Source organism: Protomyctophum parallelum (assembly GCF_964188405.1).
Source record: "Protomyctophum parallelum genome assembly, chromosome: 18".
NCBI classification, from domain to species: Eukaryota; Metazoa; Chordata; class Actinopteri; order Myctophiformes; family Myctophidae; genus Protomyctophum; species Protomyctophum parallelum.
This window is the reverse complement of record NC_139716.1, coordinates 17,721,247-17,736,297: the sequence shown is the minus strand read 5'-3', so window position 1 is coordinate 17,736,297 and position 15,051 is coordinate 17,721,247. Positions and strand designations below refer to the sequence as shown.

Below are 15,051 nucleotides of genomic sequence, written 5' to 3'. Positions count from 1 at the left end.
GACTGTACAGTAAAACCACTATTCTTGTTAAGATAAGGAGAGTAATCAGCAAATAACCAGCTTGATTTTCATGTTTCAATAGGTAAACCAGTTGAGAAGCTGTGACATGACGATGTCATTGATGCGTTGGAACGGATAATCCTGCCTCTCCACTATCTGGCCAAGTCCTCGTATACTGGAGGGCAACTGGAAATCCTGTTTTGGAAGTTTATCAACAGTTTTGCAGCAGTTCCGCTCACCCTGCATGAAAGTGAGTACCTAGAATTCACTTGCATAAATCACTGAATTAAACCTGCGAAATAAACTGCACTTTTTGGGGGATCGTAAAATTGCCAAGAAGTCCATTCCAAGATGGGGATGCAGGCCAGTGTTCTTTTTTAGCAGCACATTTTTATTTTAGTTTTAGTCATAGTCTCTTGAATGGCTTTCTTTCATTTAGTTTTAGTCACATTTTAGTCACCTGGAATGTTTTAGTGTTAGTCTAGTTTTAGTCGACTAAATATCATAATATTGTAGTTGACTAAATCTACAGTTGATTTAGTCGACTAAAATGTGTTTTGGCGGGCCTTGATGCCGTCGTAATGGCTGATTTTACACTTAATGAAAATAGCCGATCTACAAGCCCACAACGTGTCGCAGCGTGACTCGTTGTGCGCTTGTAGATCTGCTATTTTCAGCATGCAACCAAGTGTAAAATGACGTATACTGGATCCCTTGTTCACTAGTCCCTTCCTAATATTTAAGTCTAGTTTTTTTGTTGTTGACGAAATTGTCAGTATATTTGGTCTTAGTCATCATAGCTTAGTTTTCATTTAGTTTTTGTCAGTGAAAAAAGGTTAGTCGGTGAACATTCTTAAAACGTCTTAGTTTTAGTCGACGAAATCAACACTGATGCAGGCAGGCAGCACTGTTGAACACGGAACACGGAATAAGCACAAATATATAGCGAGAGATAATAGCACTGTAAGACAGTAGGGAAATCAAGTCCTTGATTGACAAAACCACCTGTCAACTGGATCTTCAATTTTATTTCCATACTGAATAACAAACATTAAATAATTACAGTACATTTTATCTACTGTGGAAATGTAGTGTTCTGGAATGGAAGAAAATAAGTTCTCGTCCACACATGGAATTCTTTGATCTGGTAATCGTTTCGCAAACTGCTGCCTTCCCTTCATAATATAAGCATGTTTTACAAGCAGATATTCGCCCACGCAACGTGATGCTGCCTGGATGACACAGTACAGTAGTAGCACCACTGAAGTTCTCTCTCTCTCTCTCTCTCTCTCTCTCTCTCTCTCTCTCTCTCTCTCTCTCTCCGTATAGCTCACACTCACTGTGCTTTCTGGGCACGGGGCACGGTCGTTCCTGGAGGCTAGTGCACTGTGATATTTGCATCCATGCATGATGCATGCATGATGAATCGAGGGCCCATATCTCGGCGGCCGCATGCCCGATGAATGAGCGGGGCTGAAATATATGCTCGGCGGGTGACAGACTAAACATATGCCCCCGAATGCCACGGGGTCCCGGAGCCGGATCCTCTCCAAAGGCTAACTGGCAGGTCCAACTAGGGACGGCTTTAATACACAGTATTCACAAAGAGCATGATTGAACAGGAAAATGCGCCGGGCTCGTACCCAGCTGCTTTGTTGGCAGACGTAGCGCCGTTGCCAGAGTGTCAAGACCCAGGGTTGGATTCAGCCATGTTCATACGTACACTCGAATGAATTACCCATGTGGTTCTTATTCGATTATTCAGCCATAGGTTTTAATGGACCGGGTCTAACCAATGCATGTAATGCAGGACATAAGGGGACATTCGCCACTGGTCCTCTGGGGACGGTGACCTTTTTACACTGGCCCCACCATTGTAGGTGCTACTGGGCCCAGGAACATTATTTTTGAATCGTCAAATAACCCTCATAATGACGGCCTCACAGAACGATATGTTGTAATTAAATTATAACCAGTACAGTATCACAAAATCATTACAAAACACCAGTACCGCAGGAAAACTATATGTTAACTTCAGGCTTTAAAAGAAATAATGAATTAATGGCATTAATTTATAGTGGCCCCAAGTGGGCAAGTGAAAACGTGTGTTTTGCTGGTCCGGAGGGGCGAAATAGCACTTCTGGGCCAACGGGCCATTTATAACGTCTATCCTTGTAATGTTTTTGCATGCAGTACCTCAATTCATGGTATATATTATACACAGTACTGGCCTGGGGTTCTGCCTATTATCAGCAAGCCACAGCTGAACAGGAGGAGAGCTGGAACCACTTCCTAGTGAGCAAAGTTCTTTGGAAATTCAAGCCTGACTTTTTAGTGTAAGCATGGTATGTGAATCTTGGTGCTGCATCACCCCCTTGTGGCCATTTTGAGTATCAAAATAATGTTTCAGAAATTGACACATTTTCTTTTTTTCCATTAGTCTTCTTTGTAACGGCTTTTCTATTTTAGTCTTATCTAGGTTCAGGTTGAAAGTTGTTACTTTTACTATAATTTCACTAGCTAGAAGGTACTGTAGTCCAATGAGAGAATGTACTGGCTTTATTGTCACATTACAGGTTTACAAGTAAAATTAAGGCCTGACGTCGAAATTACTTTTTTCTGAAAAACCTCATGTTTCTATATCAGTGTTTCTCAATATTTGATGTCAAGGACTCCAAAAATTATATGTAATTGGCCGCCGACCCCCATCTGAAAATATGTTGTTCCAGGGACCCTCCAGAAGCAAAGATTTGAGTTAAAAACTGAAACTCTGAAAGAATATATTCAAAGATTTGAGGCACATTTTCACAATAAAAAAAAAAAAAGCAGACCTACAAGCTCATAGTGCGGCACAGATCTACAAGCTATGAGCTTGTAGATCTGCTATTTTTCAATAGCTAAAGTATAACATAATGCTTAAAACACCAAAAGGGGTTCCCGCCCAAAATGGGTTAAGGTTCAAGGTTCAAGGTGTCTTTATTTGTCTCCCGAAGGATAAATTTGTCTTGGACCCCAAGGACCCGCACTGCAGCATACATAATGCAATACATCATTATAATACAAACTGTAGAGGTATACACAGTGACTCGTACAACATTTTAATAACACACACGCTGACATACCTAGTGCAAGAACAACAGAACCGTTATAGGTGAAGGCGCGCTCTTGACTCAGAGAGTCAAGTTGAGTCTCTGTAGCTGATTGGGTGCAGATTCAACTTGAAACGCTTAGAAAGGCCTGCCTCTAGATGGACTGCTCATGCTGCATGTGATTTCACGAAATAAAGAAACTGTATTAAGAGAGTGCGGATATTCCCCTTTTTCCATACCTAGTGCAAGAGCATCACCTCAAAACCTTCGACCCCTACCCTGTCTGCCCTCTGCAAGGACTCTGTTAAGGAGTGTGATTGACAGAGGGACAAAGGAATGCTTGTACCTATTATATTTACACGCATGGACCTCGTCCCTCGTACATGATTGAGGTACAAGTCTATACTCAGGGTATAGTACATGGGAGGGGTCAGACACACTTTTCTTAACCTGCACGATGGTGGCCTGCTCAAAGATGACCTGGGGGGTGATGGGAGGTGTAAACATACCCATGATCTTCCCTGCCATTTGTACTTTACCGTTAGGTTTCCAAAACAAATGGTGATGCCATACCTTAGAATTGACTCTATACTAGCTCTATAGAAAATCTGCATTATGTTTCTGCTTACACCAAAAAGTCTGATCCTACGGAGAAAATGTAGGCACTGGTGTGTATTTTTGCACACATACTTGTCACATGGGAGTGCCAGCTTATATCACAATCCATGTGCGCTCCTAGATATTTATAGGAGCTGGTGACCTGTTTGATGTCATGACCATGTATGGTGATGGTGGTGTGGTCACCTATAGACCTGGGATCCACTACAATCTCCTCGGTTTTCCTTACATTAACTTGTAAGTGATGTTCATCACACCAGGTTACAAACCTGTCCACTCCAGTTGTATGGCTACTTATGTTACTTACCTTCACTTGTGAGTAGACTAAGGGCCGATTCATACTCCTATTTTAGAGCCGAATAAAAGTTGGTTCGGCTCTGTAGAGCCTACAATGTGACGGCCCTAAGGATTACGGTGTCGTCAGAGAACTTGACTACACACTGATTGGGTTGTGAGCTGACACAGTCATTTGTGTTTAGGGTATAGGGTAAAAATCACACCTGTGTTAAGTGAGGGGCGCTAATATATTAAAGTCTAACCCATGTTGATTAGGTGATGTAATGGTGATGTAAAACAAACGGTGCCAAAACAAACATTACATTTTCTTTATTGTTAATGGCATTTAATTTAGTTTGTTAGGGACAAGATGACATTTTCCCTTCATTGCCAATGGCGTTTTTAAAACAAACATTAAACCTGTATATAGGAGGGGCTAGCCCCTCAAAAATTCAGATCATACCGTACGTTTCCCTCGCATGAGTTTTCACCAAAAAGGTCTGGTGTAGACTAGGGGGGGGGGGGGGGGGGGGGGAGAGAAGACCAAGTACAGAGCCAAAGTGAAGTTTACTTAGCATTGACGGTTTAAGTGGTTTAATGTCTGAAAATACACATTGAGACTTGAGAACCACAGCATTAATATATTCATGTCCAAATCAATATGGTCAGGATGCCATAGACACTTGTGGTTCCAATGGTTTTGCACTGGGAACAAAGTTACGTTGCTGAACGTAAAGTCAGAGACACAATATCCTCTTCTAAAGCTGTTCTTTGCACTCGTCCAAACCTCTGGATTCCAACCCACTTTGTTGAAGTAGAAATGCTCCCATTGCGCAAGGCAGGAAATCCCAGTTCTGCATGTGGTTTGCAGCATAGGCTGTAACTACTGTATATGAGCTTGCCATTATATGTTCAATTATAAACATATATATGACTGCATTTAACTTATACATTACAACTAAGCTCCATAGGTTTTGGCCCATACACTGAGTGGAAGACGGGAGCACACGTTATTTGTGTCTTAAGATTTAATCAGCATAATGTTCCATACTCATAGCTTTCTTTAGGGTTTAACGACCCATTTTGGGCGGGAACCCCTTTTGGTGTTTTCAGCATTGTTATGCTTTAGATATAAAAAAATAGCAGATATACAAGCTCTGTAGGTCGTGTAGGTCTGCTATTTTTGAGAAGTCGTGAAAATGTGGCGCAAATCTTTTAATATATATTTCAGAGCGAACCTTTTTAACAAAAATATTGTCTTCTGGGGTGTCCCTGGAACTACATATTTTGAGATGGGGGTCCGTGGCCCAATAGAGATAATTCTGGGGGTCCTTCACATGAAAAAGGTTGAGCACCACTGACATAGAAACATGGGTTTTTCAGAAAAATGTTTTTTTAATCGACCTCAGTCAAATTTCAGGTTGAACATTTTTTACATTGTGTTTATAGTACACTCTAATGCCATTATTATCAATCCCTTGCTTTCACAGGACAGCAAAAAATCACACAGATCAACTACTTTGGTCTACTACTGTTATATACAAGCTTGTCAATGCACAATAAACTCTTAAACCACACTGAACTCTGAGGCGCATAACCAAAAATAATAATAGTAGTAGCCTAATAATAGTAATAATAATAAATACTAATTTATCACATTACAAATCAAATTAAAACAAGAGATGCACATCTCACAGCATTCACTCTTGTCAGTGGGTTGGAAGTGGAATCTGTAAATATATGAAATATGGTTCATCAGCTTGAATATATATTGTGTGTGTGTGTGTGTGTGTGTGTGTATACAGTATATATATATTTTTAATGTTATTTATCAATTTAAGAAGATCTGATGCTACATATATTATTATATACAATTTACACCCACCTACCATTACCGTTTGTCAGCTTTCCAAAATAAATTTGCCTGTAAAACAATTCAAGTTTGAAATTCATCAGCCTCGTCTGAAATGTAGGACATTTTCTGCCTATACGGTAGGCCTACATATGAATGACAAGAATTTAGCCATGGAAAGGTTTCCTAAAGGTTTTTATTGTTTTTTTATGTTTATAGTATACTACTATACTCATAGTTCATTCTCCCTTTAGAGGGGAAATACTAAAAAATATACTTACAGATTGTCCTTTAAGCGGCTTGCTGTAAAATCCAGACTCTACCGGTTGGCTTCCTCGCCGGCAATCATTCCCCATAACATCTAGGAGGAAATCATCCATGTACACATTATGTAAAATTTAAACCAAAATATATCTTTTAGTGGGAAACATGTATGACAAAATGGGATCATTTATCTTAAAGGGATAGTTCAGTTTTTTTTTAACCTAAGCTGTATGAAATACTTGCCATTAATATAGTGGTTGCAACTGTATTAATTGATTGCCCGAGTCCCGTGGTGGGAGTTCTGCTCTGGTTTTGGTGAAATATTAAGTAGTCCTGTCATTTTGTGGGGGGCACAGGGGGCCACGCAGTAAAAGTAAATTAATCCACAAAACTAACGTAATTTCAGTCAGACAACTCACGAATAGATTAAACAATATTTATTGCAGAATGAGTAATGAGTGTGCATATGATATTTGACTTGGCGTTCGGCTCTGCTGGATTTCTCCCTGCTCGGCATGATTAAGCAACATCATAAACATAAGAGCAGGGAGATAGATATACAATAACCCCCCCATGGGGAGCATAGATAGCAGAGCCCACCGGTGGTGCTGGGGTGGTGGTGGGAGAAAACATCACATACAACCGGGAACCATGAGCAGATGAAGGCAGGAAGAGCATGGAGTCTAGTGAGCTTAAGTAGCCTGCCCAATTAGACAGCTGACTGCCGCATCGGCGAATGACGTGTGAGACTTGCACACACGTATACTCCCACATAGAAATGCAGCATGTTAACCCCTTGAGCATAGTATGGGCCTTTGAGCATGGCAAGAACCTCCCTTGAGGTTGACTGACTGAACTGACTCTGCGAGCTGCGTTTGATTTGTATTGTTGACCTATTTCTAAAATATTAGTGCAACTTTCGTTCATTTTTTACCCCTCTATCACACGGAACTATGTTTTTTGTGTCCATGTCACTATGCCCAAAAAATTGTTCCAAGGGATAGAGGGGTCGAAGTTGAACGAAAGTTACGCTAATATTTTAGACAATACAAATTATTTTAGTTTTGTGGATTAACTGGATTTACTGCGTGGCCCCAGTGCCCCCCACAAAATGACCGGAACTACTTAATATCGACCAAAACCAGAGCAGAACTCCCACCACGGGACTCGGGCAATCAATTAATACAGTTGCAACCACTATATTAATGGCAAGTATTTCATACTGCTTAAGTTAAAAAGAATCTGAATCTTTCACTTAAAAAATACATAGCATGGATGCACCTTCACAGGACACCATGGGGTTCAAATCTGAGGTAGAACAGGAAAGTTAAATGGATTATGTGCAGCTCGAAATGTCTCTCTCTGTACATACTTTCAATGCAAAAGCTAATCCTTTTAAGCTAACAAATTGAAGTGGGGTGAGGGACTTGAATGTTGGATGTGAAGCCTGTATTTGCTTTTTGGGTGCGTTGGGTGCACTCGTTTAACGAGTGCACCTACTGCCTATCATGCCTATCATGACTGGGCGAGTATCCTCCCTGTCATGATAGGTTGAGAGTTTCAAACGCAGTGATGAAACATCAAGGCATCTTCTGTTTATCAGTATAATTGGTCTTTCAACCATGTGGCCTTTTGTTTTGTTTGAGAAAACAGTTGACAGATTGAATTGAATGCAAACTCCACCCTAGCTTTATGTTAGTGCCGGCTCGGCGCTCATTGGCCCACAGGAGTGCACACTGGACCTGTCCCTGGCCAGCAACAACTGCACTTATTGTTTCCTTTCTTTCTTTCTTTCTTTCTTTCTTACTTTCTTTCTAGAACCTCATTTCTGACTTCTTCTGAACGTTTTCCACAATGTTTTGCACATGAACATAAAACATATTTACCGTAGACCCCATCGTCCTCCCTGTTGTTGGTGACGCTGGCTCTCAGCTGTCGTAACTTCTCCTGCAGAGTAAAACAATTCAATTTCATACACATGATAAATGCTAGCTTATTTATTATCTTTGATACACAAAGTTCTTGGGATTTAACCATCATTGTGCAGTTGTGCTTACATAGCTTAATTAAAGCTGTACTTTGTTGTAATTTGAGCATACGCCATTAAAAGGTTTCTGAGTACACAACATTTGTCCAAAGACGTGTACACTTAAATATCACATAATATGGCTTAATGCCTGGTTTTGTTGAGCACACCTTCGATGGATACCATCCCGTAAGGTTCATGTGTCTCGCTCCCTTCCTTCAGTTATGAAAATAACAAAAGATTCTGCTTACGTATACCTGATGCTTTCCGTAATGCATAGTGTACTGATAGGTAAATAAATAGAGCATGCATAGAGCAGTCTGCAGTATCAACACACATTGAAACATGGCAGAATTCAAACACGTTTTCGGTTTAGTGTATTTTATGTGCAGACTGGATCAAACCTCATCTCCGTCATCACAGCTGGTTGGCACTGTACCTGAACAGCTTATTATCCTACTGAAGTGGAGCGTCAACTCCATGGGGGGGGGGCGGGGAGTTGTGTGGCACTTCCACATAAGGCAGAGAGAGAGAGAGGGAGGGAAGAACCCCCTAACGCTCCCCTTGTGAGCTTCTTCTATCATTGATGTCATGATGATTTCAATGTAGAAGACATGGAGGTCAATAACATGCTTCTCATTCTGATTCTGGCCCTCACTCTGGGCACTGAGGCCTTCTATTCTGTGTTAATTTATTCTGGGCGGGAATCCCTTTCGGTGTTTTAACCATTATTTTAAACTTTATCTATTGAAAAATAGCAGATCTAAATAGCCGCGCTACGAGCTTAATTGTAGATCTGCTATTTTTGAAAAATCGTGAAAATGTGGAGCAAATCTTTGAATATATATTCTTTCAGAGCGAACGTTTTTTAATTAATCTTTGCTTCTGGGAGGTCCCTGGAAGAACATATTTTCAAATGGGGTTAGAGGCCAATTTCATATAATGTTTGGGGTCCTTGACATGAAATATTGAGCACCACTGATACTGAAACATGAGGTATTTCAGAAAACTTTTAGGATTTAGAAGACATTTTTTTAATTTCGACGTAGACGGTGGGTGTAACCTGCTGAGTTGCGTCCGTGTCCTTCTGGCCACACTGCCAGTCACTGAAGTGCTTCAGCGCCTGGTCCATGGTGAGAGAGCCCCTCTTCACCCTCTCCTGTAGCTCCATGAGCTCCTCCAGGCCTGGGCTCTGCTGGTTGGGCAGTGGCCCCACCATGCTGTCATACGTGGTGGAGATACTGTGCCCTCGCTTACGTGGTGGTGCTGCGCAACAACAAGTCGCCATACAATTCAAATAGTACTTTTATAAATATGCTGTACAATATATAGAGGCCGGGTATGTATGAGCATGCGTAAAGTAAGTGGCAAAGTGAGTTTAACGCAAAAGGACTTTTCTGTGCGGATGTATATGGGCTGTCAAGGCCAGAAAGTAGTTTTTTGCCACTCGGTAGACGTTCCTGCATAACGTCCGGGTAGGTATGATGATAATGATGTCATCACACGCAGACCGTCTATTCTATAAGTCCTTTGCGTATCTCAAAAATCGGTCGAACCAGCCAACCTATATCGACTTTACGCTCTGTGCGTATCTCAGCATTAAAAGGCCGGGCTAGGACAAGGCCAGGTCTGCAGCAGTGTTGTTTTTGGCAGCAAATTTTGATTTTAGTTTTAGTCATAGTCTCTTGAATAGTCACATTTTTGTCACCTGGAATGTTTTAGTGTTAGTCTAGTTTTAGTCGACTAAATGTCCTAAATCTACAGTTGATTTAGTCGAACAAAATGTATTTTGGCGGGCCTTGATGCTGTCGTAACGACTGTTTTTCACTTGCTGAAAATAGCCGATCTACAAGCCCACAACACATCGCAGCCCGACGCGTTGTGAGCTTGTAGATCTGCTATTTTTCAACAGCTAAAGCATAACATGATGCTTAAAACACAAAAAGGGGTTCCTGCCCAGAATGGGTACACTATATAGTTTTACTTTTGAACTATCAATCGCAAGTTACAAAAAGTGGGTTATCTCACCCTGGACTGAAACTCATTTTTAATACCTCCTCTCGTGGAATCAAACAAATAAGAACAGATTTATTTAGCTATATGCTCAAACACTGAAAGTGCAATTTCTATCATTTTGTTTTGCACTGTATTTGTATTTCTGTTATTCATGTTGCTATACGGAAAGCTTTCAGCTATCAAACCGTGATATGATAATGCCATTCTGTCATGTTAACATAGTGGCAGGCAGCCAATCTCACCTTGTTTAGTCGGGAGAGAATACAGTGTTTCTGCCTCCCCGTGTGACAGCTTCTTCTGAAACACTGTAAACACACAGAGCTGGCGTGAAATGTGGTATTAAATCATTATAACACTTAATAATAATAATTATTATTATTATTATTATTAACAAAAATAATTGTTGTTAGATTTATTAGTAGTAGTATTATTACAGGGACCCTATGTTCTGCTTTGAAGGCCCAATCCCAATCCACTCCCTTGCTGACTCAATGAGCCCTCACTGACTTAGCTGCGCGTTCATGTGAAGTCTGCGAGGGCTTGAGGGATGTCCCATTTGAAATCGGTAAGTCAGTGAGGGCTCAGCCCCGCCCCTTTATGTGCCCTTTGCCAAAGTCAGCGTCGATGCTGACTTTAGGCTGACTTTGGCAAATAAATTACCCACAGTTCATAGCGTTACCAGTGGAATGAGGGGGATCCTCCGAACGTCAATAATTTAGGTATGCAAATTAGTTATGTATCGCGATTAGAATGTCAACAAACACAATAGTGCTTTCTTACTGTTCTCAAAAGGAGACGGAGTGGAAGGATATAGGCTATATATTTAATAACAATAATAATATTAAGGGAAACATGATGAGAAATGACTAATGAGCAAAGTAAAAGAATATGGAAATGAAATGTATAATACACATTATTATATATGAATATTACAACTCATATCACACAGGAAAGTGTATTTATTAAACTAATAATAAAACGATCATCTTAAATACTAAAATAGACATGATAGACATGTATAAATAGGCTAAGCATGTAGGTAGGCACTGGCTGTGAATGAGGACAGTTTGTATAAAGTGATGCAAAGTGTCATGAATGGCGGACTCATCTTCAAAGTGCTGTCCCATTTCTTTCACAACAATTTGGAGCCCTTGCAGCCTCTCACCCTCAAGCACTTACAGCTGACGTCACTAAAGTCAATGAGGGTTCAGGGCTCAGGGCTTGAGGGAGGCAATTGGGATTGGGCCGAAGTCTACCTATTCATAATGATTTGGCCCTTTTTGTATTTTAATACTTGTACCACAAGAGGGTGCCGGTTCACTACTACTCTAAATAAAACGGCAACCTTCTGGGAGGATTGGGGACAATGTGGATAGAATGGTGTTCTGTCTGTGAAAAATGCTGTTAAACTGTCTTTTGGAAATACAAGTGCGTTTTCCAAATACTGTGGAAATATGAGATCTGCAAAACAGCAAATGTTTCACTTTTGCCAGAGTGTTTTATACGCTTTTGTCTCTGAGAGAGAATCCGATAATCTATACATGTACTGCTGGATTGAATCAGAGAGACGGATACACTCAGTGATGCTATTGATTGGGCATAGTGAAGTACCCGCTTGCACTATTTTGCTGATCATAACATTTCTACCTCGTCAATTGGTGGCGGAATTGCAGTGGTTATGTGACCAAAACCCCTTTCCCCACCACCCTACTCATAAAACCGCACAACGTCCCACTCTGCCTATATATTATTATTTTCTACTTCCAATTTCACTGTAACAGAAAACCCTTATTGTGGTTTATATGGCTATAGATTCTAAAATGATATGGTGGTTTATATGAATGGTTGGTTATGGATATGGTGGTTTATATATATGAATATAGATTCTGTTCCCTCCTGGTCGACCCCTGCTTTGGAATCAGTGGGATTTCCCTCGAAAGCGGCGTCGACTCGCACACACACACACACACACACACACACACACACACACACACACACTACGCTCTGCCTTATACGGAGGTGTAGGAATATCCACCCATGTCATTTGCATGTCCACTTATTCTTAATAGGGGGGAGTCCTCGAATTCCAGCAGCGGGGATATGTTCAGCAACGCGAGCTTCGCCACTACTGTGCTTCTGGAAGCCGCAGAGATGACAAGAAGAGAACTCTTCATTATTTCCACTTGGACGGTTTCTCTCCAGTTAACTGGCACCTCGCCTAATCCCCGGCCCAGCCCCAAGCCCAATCTCCCCAATCCTCCTGCTATAGCCCGGCTCGCTGCAGTGTAGTGGGAGTGGAGGATATATAGTAGTGCATAATGTGGTCCTTGTGTGGTTCGAAGCTCCCACTGTCTCAATAGACGGAAACCTCAGAATCCCTCTCCTTTTCTCTCTCGTGTGCTCTGGGGACATTTGGACGATGGAAAACATGTGTAATGACTTATTCTGGCTGACTTGGCCTTAGCCGTGTCCAGATTGGTTGCAGATGGTGGGCCCGGTAGTTGTTTTGGGATGCAGAGAGTGTATGGTATATTGGGGTGATTTCACCGGAGCACTCCATTTATTTTTTTGCCCTGTAAGTCCCAGAGGGACGGTGAGTTGGCTCAGTGGATAAGCACATGGCTCTTTAAAGGACTACGTAATGGGGAGAGGGCGCCCAGTGCCCTACAATAATACTGTTTTTATATTGTGTATGTTGTGTGTGTGCGCACTCTATTGTCTATGGATTACCTGTGAGAAACAATTATCATAGCTGTGTGTGTGTGCGTGAGTGTGAGTGTGTGTGTGTGTGTGTGTGTGTGTGTGTGTGTGTGTGTGTGTGTGTGTGTGTGTGTGTGTGTGTGTGTGTGTGTGTGTGCATACGCATGTGCATGCGTGCGTGTGTGCGTGCACTTGTGCTTGTGTGCGTGCGTGTGTGTATGCATCGGAGAAGAAGGGAATAAGAGAAGTCGGAACCGTATCAATGATTTATAAGCCTTAATAATACGAGTCACTTTTGGACGTTTCAGCCTCATGAATTATTCACGCTGCTGAAATTGAACAGTCAGGCACCGGGAGCCCCTCGGCCGTTCAGGATAAAATTGGTCCTTTCTACAGCTTCAGCCCTGTTTGCTTTACAAAGGATTATGTTATCTGATCATTCCGTATGATGAAAGTCCCACGCTACTGCATGGCCCACCATCCACTCTGTGATGGGCCTCCATGGGGTTCATTTGCAAACCAGTTGTCATCTTAATAAAGACGCGTTGTTCCCTTGGTCCCCCAAGTGTCATTTTAATGTTGTTTTTTTTTGTGGCTTTCGCCTTTATTTTATATTTTTTTATGGAGGGACAGACAGTAGGCTGACAGGAAATGGGGAGAAGACATGCAGTGAGGGCTGTCGGGATCGGGAGGGAACCCGCGGCACACTGCCAGACTGGATTACCAGCCAAGGTGCCTGGACCACTGAGCCATGGCCCAGGCCACAAGTGTCATTTTAGACTTTAGATTTTTGAAAAATCGTGAAAGTGAATTGACACAAATCCTCTCTTCTGGGGGGTCCCTGGCACAAGACATGTTCAGACGGGGATCCGGGGGCCAAATGCATATCATTTTGGGGGTCTGTCTTTGGCGCAAAAAGGCATTTGTGAAGTTGGCTTCTAGGTCTTAATGGGTCAAACCCTATAAATACTTTGTTGTATGAGACTTTAGTCTCACAAGGCTTTGTGGCAGCAGTAGCTTAGTTGGATAGAGATAGAGTCGTGTGGTAATCACAAGGTCGCCAGTTCGCCTCCCAGTCTGCCCACTGTACACATCGCAGCGTCCCTGAGCAAGATGCCCATGTCATGAACTGTGTACTTTCATTGTGTAGTTATGTTCCTAGTGTTTCCTGTCTGCTCCATTTGTTTCACCAGTCTGTAATTGCATTTGTTGTTCACCTGTGCCCAGTTAAGTCTCAGCCTATCGTGTGTTGATTGTTGTTATGTTGCACCTGTGTCTAAAACCTCCCTGTGTTCAGTGTGCCCTTGCCAGTTTGTAGTCACAGTGTCACACTGCCCATGTATGTCCTGGCCAGCCTGCCTGCTTGTGGTTCTACATTTTGGTCCAACACATGTCTCACCGTGACAGCCTAACCCCTAAACATCTCATGGGGAAAGGCCCCCGAGATGCAGCCCCCTCAGCTGGATGAAGCCGAAATTGAATTTCCCACAGGATTAATAAATGTGTATGTATACCTTCGTCTTCCTATAGATCAAAGCAATCGACGCTCTGCGAGGGGGGCACCGTTCTCACCTTGAGCTATGAAGGAGTTGCGGGCCGCTGCCGTGACAGTGGTGGCCTCGGGTCGAGGCGTGGGCGCCGGCGGGCGGTTGGCAATAAGCGTCGCACTGTTGGAGGTCAGGATGGTGTCGTACTCCTCCTCGTCGTTTACCCCGAGTGGTGCATAGAGATCCTCCTCCTCTTCCTCTTCCCCTTCTGTGTCGCTCGCTCTCCCCTTCTCGTGCTCCTCCTCTCTCTGGACGTCGAAGGAGGAGGTCGGGAGGGGGTTCCCTGATGTGGAAGTATAATGCACACACAAACCGATTACACTGTGGTATCGCCGGCGGCATCTCTGTCCTATTAGGAGATATGGGTGGCGCTGGGGTGGGTTGTTATTGTCCAAGGCAGCAACATAATAGAGAGAGCGGCGCTTTACACGGCGAGGGGGTCAGAGGCGAGCAAAGCGACGCACGGGGCGTCATGTTTCATTCTCTAGCTGCAGATGGGCGTGATAAAGGCCTGCGTCTCTGCTGCTCTCGGACGCATAATGTCATCAGCTCCAGAGATGTTGGACGGCACGCTCCTCCCCAAGGGGACGGGGGGGGGAGGGGTATGGTGGGCTACATCAGTGGTTCCCAAGGTGGGGTCCTAGGGGTACTTGAGGGAGTTCC

General features: G+C 42.7%; 1 protein-coding gene across 2 annotated transcripts in view; it reads right to left on the bottom strand.

The window, feature by feature from the left end:
* Positions 1-5,406: 5,406 nt before the first annotated feature.
* Positions 5,407-15,051, bottom strand: part of LOC310875378 (B-cell scaffold protein with ankyrin repeats-like) — a 35,934-nt gene continuing 26,289 nt past the window's right edge. The window contains exons 9-15 of one of the 2 annotated variants that reach the window (XM_083788585.1): positions 14,414-14,671; positions 10,384-10,446; positions 9,189-9,391; positions 7,986-8,046; positions 6,117-6,196; positions 5,869-5,907; positions 5,407-5,713 (exon numbers count right to left, since the gene is read on the bottom strand). In XM_083788585.1, the coding sequence (XP_083644711.1) occupies positions 5,875-5,907; positions 6,117-6,196; positions 7,986-8,046; positions 9,189-9,391; positions 10,384-10,446; positions 14,414-14,671 (698 nt within the window). In that variant the 3' untranslated portion in view covers positions 5,407-5,713; positions 5,869-5,874. The remainder of the gene's footprint in view (positions 5,714-5,868; positions 5,908-6,116; positions 6,197-7,985; positions 8,047-9,188; positions 9,392-10,383; positions 10,447-14,413; positions 14,672-15,051) is intronic. The other variant, XM_083788584.1, reaches the window with a different exon arrangement.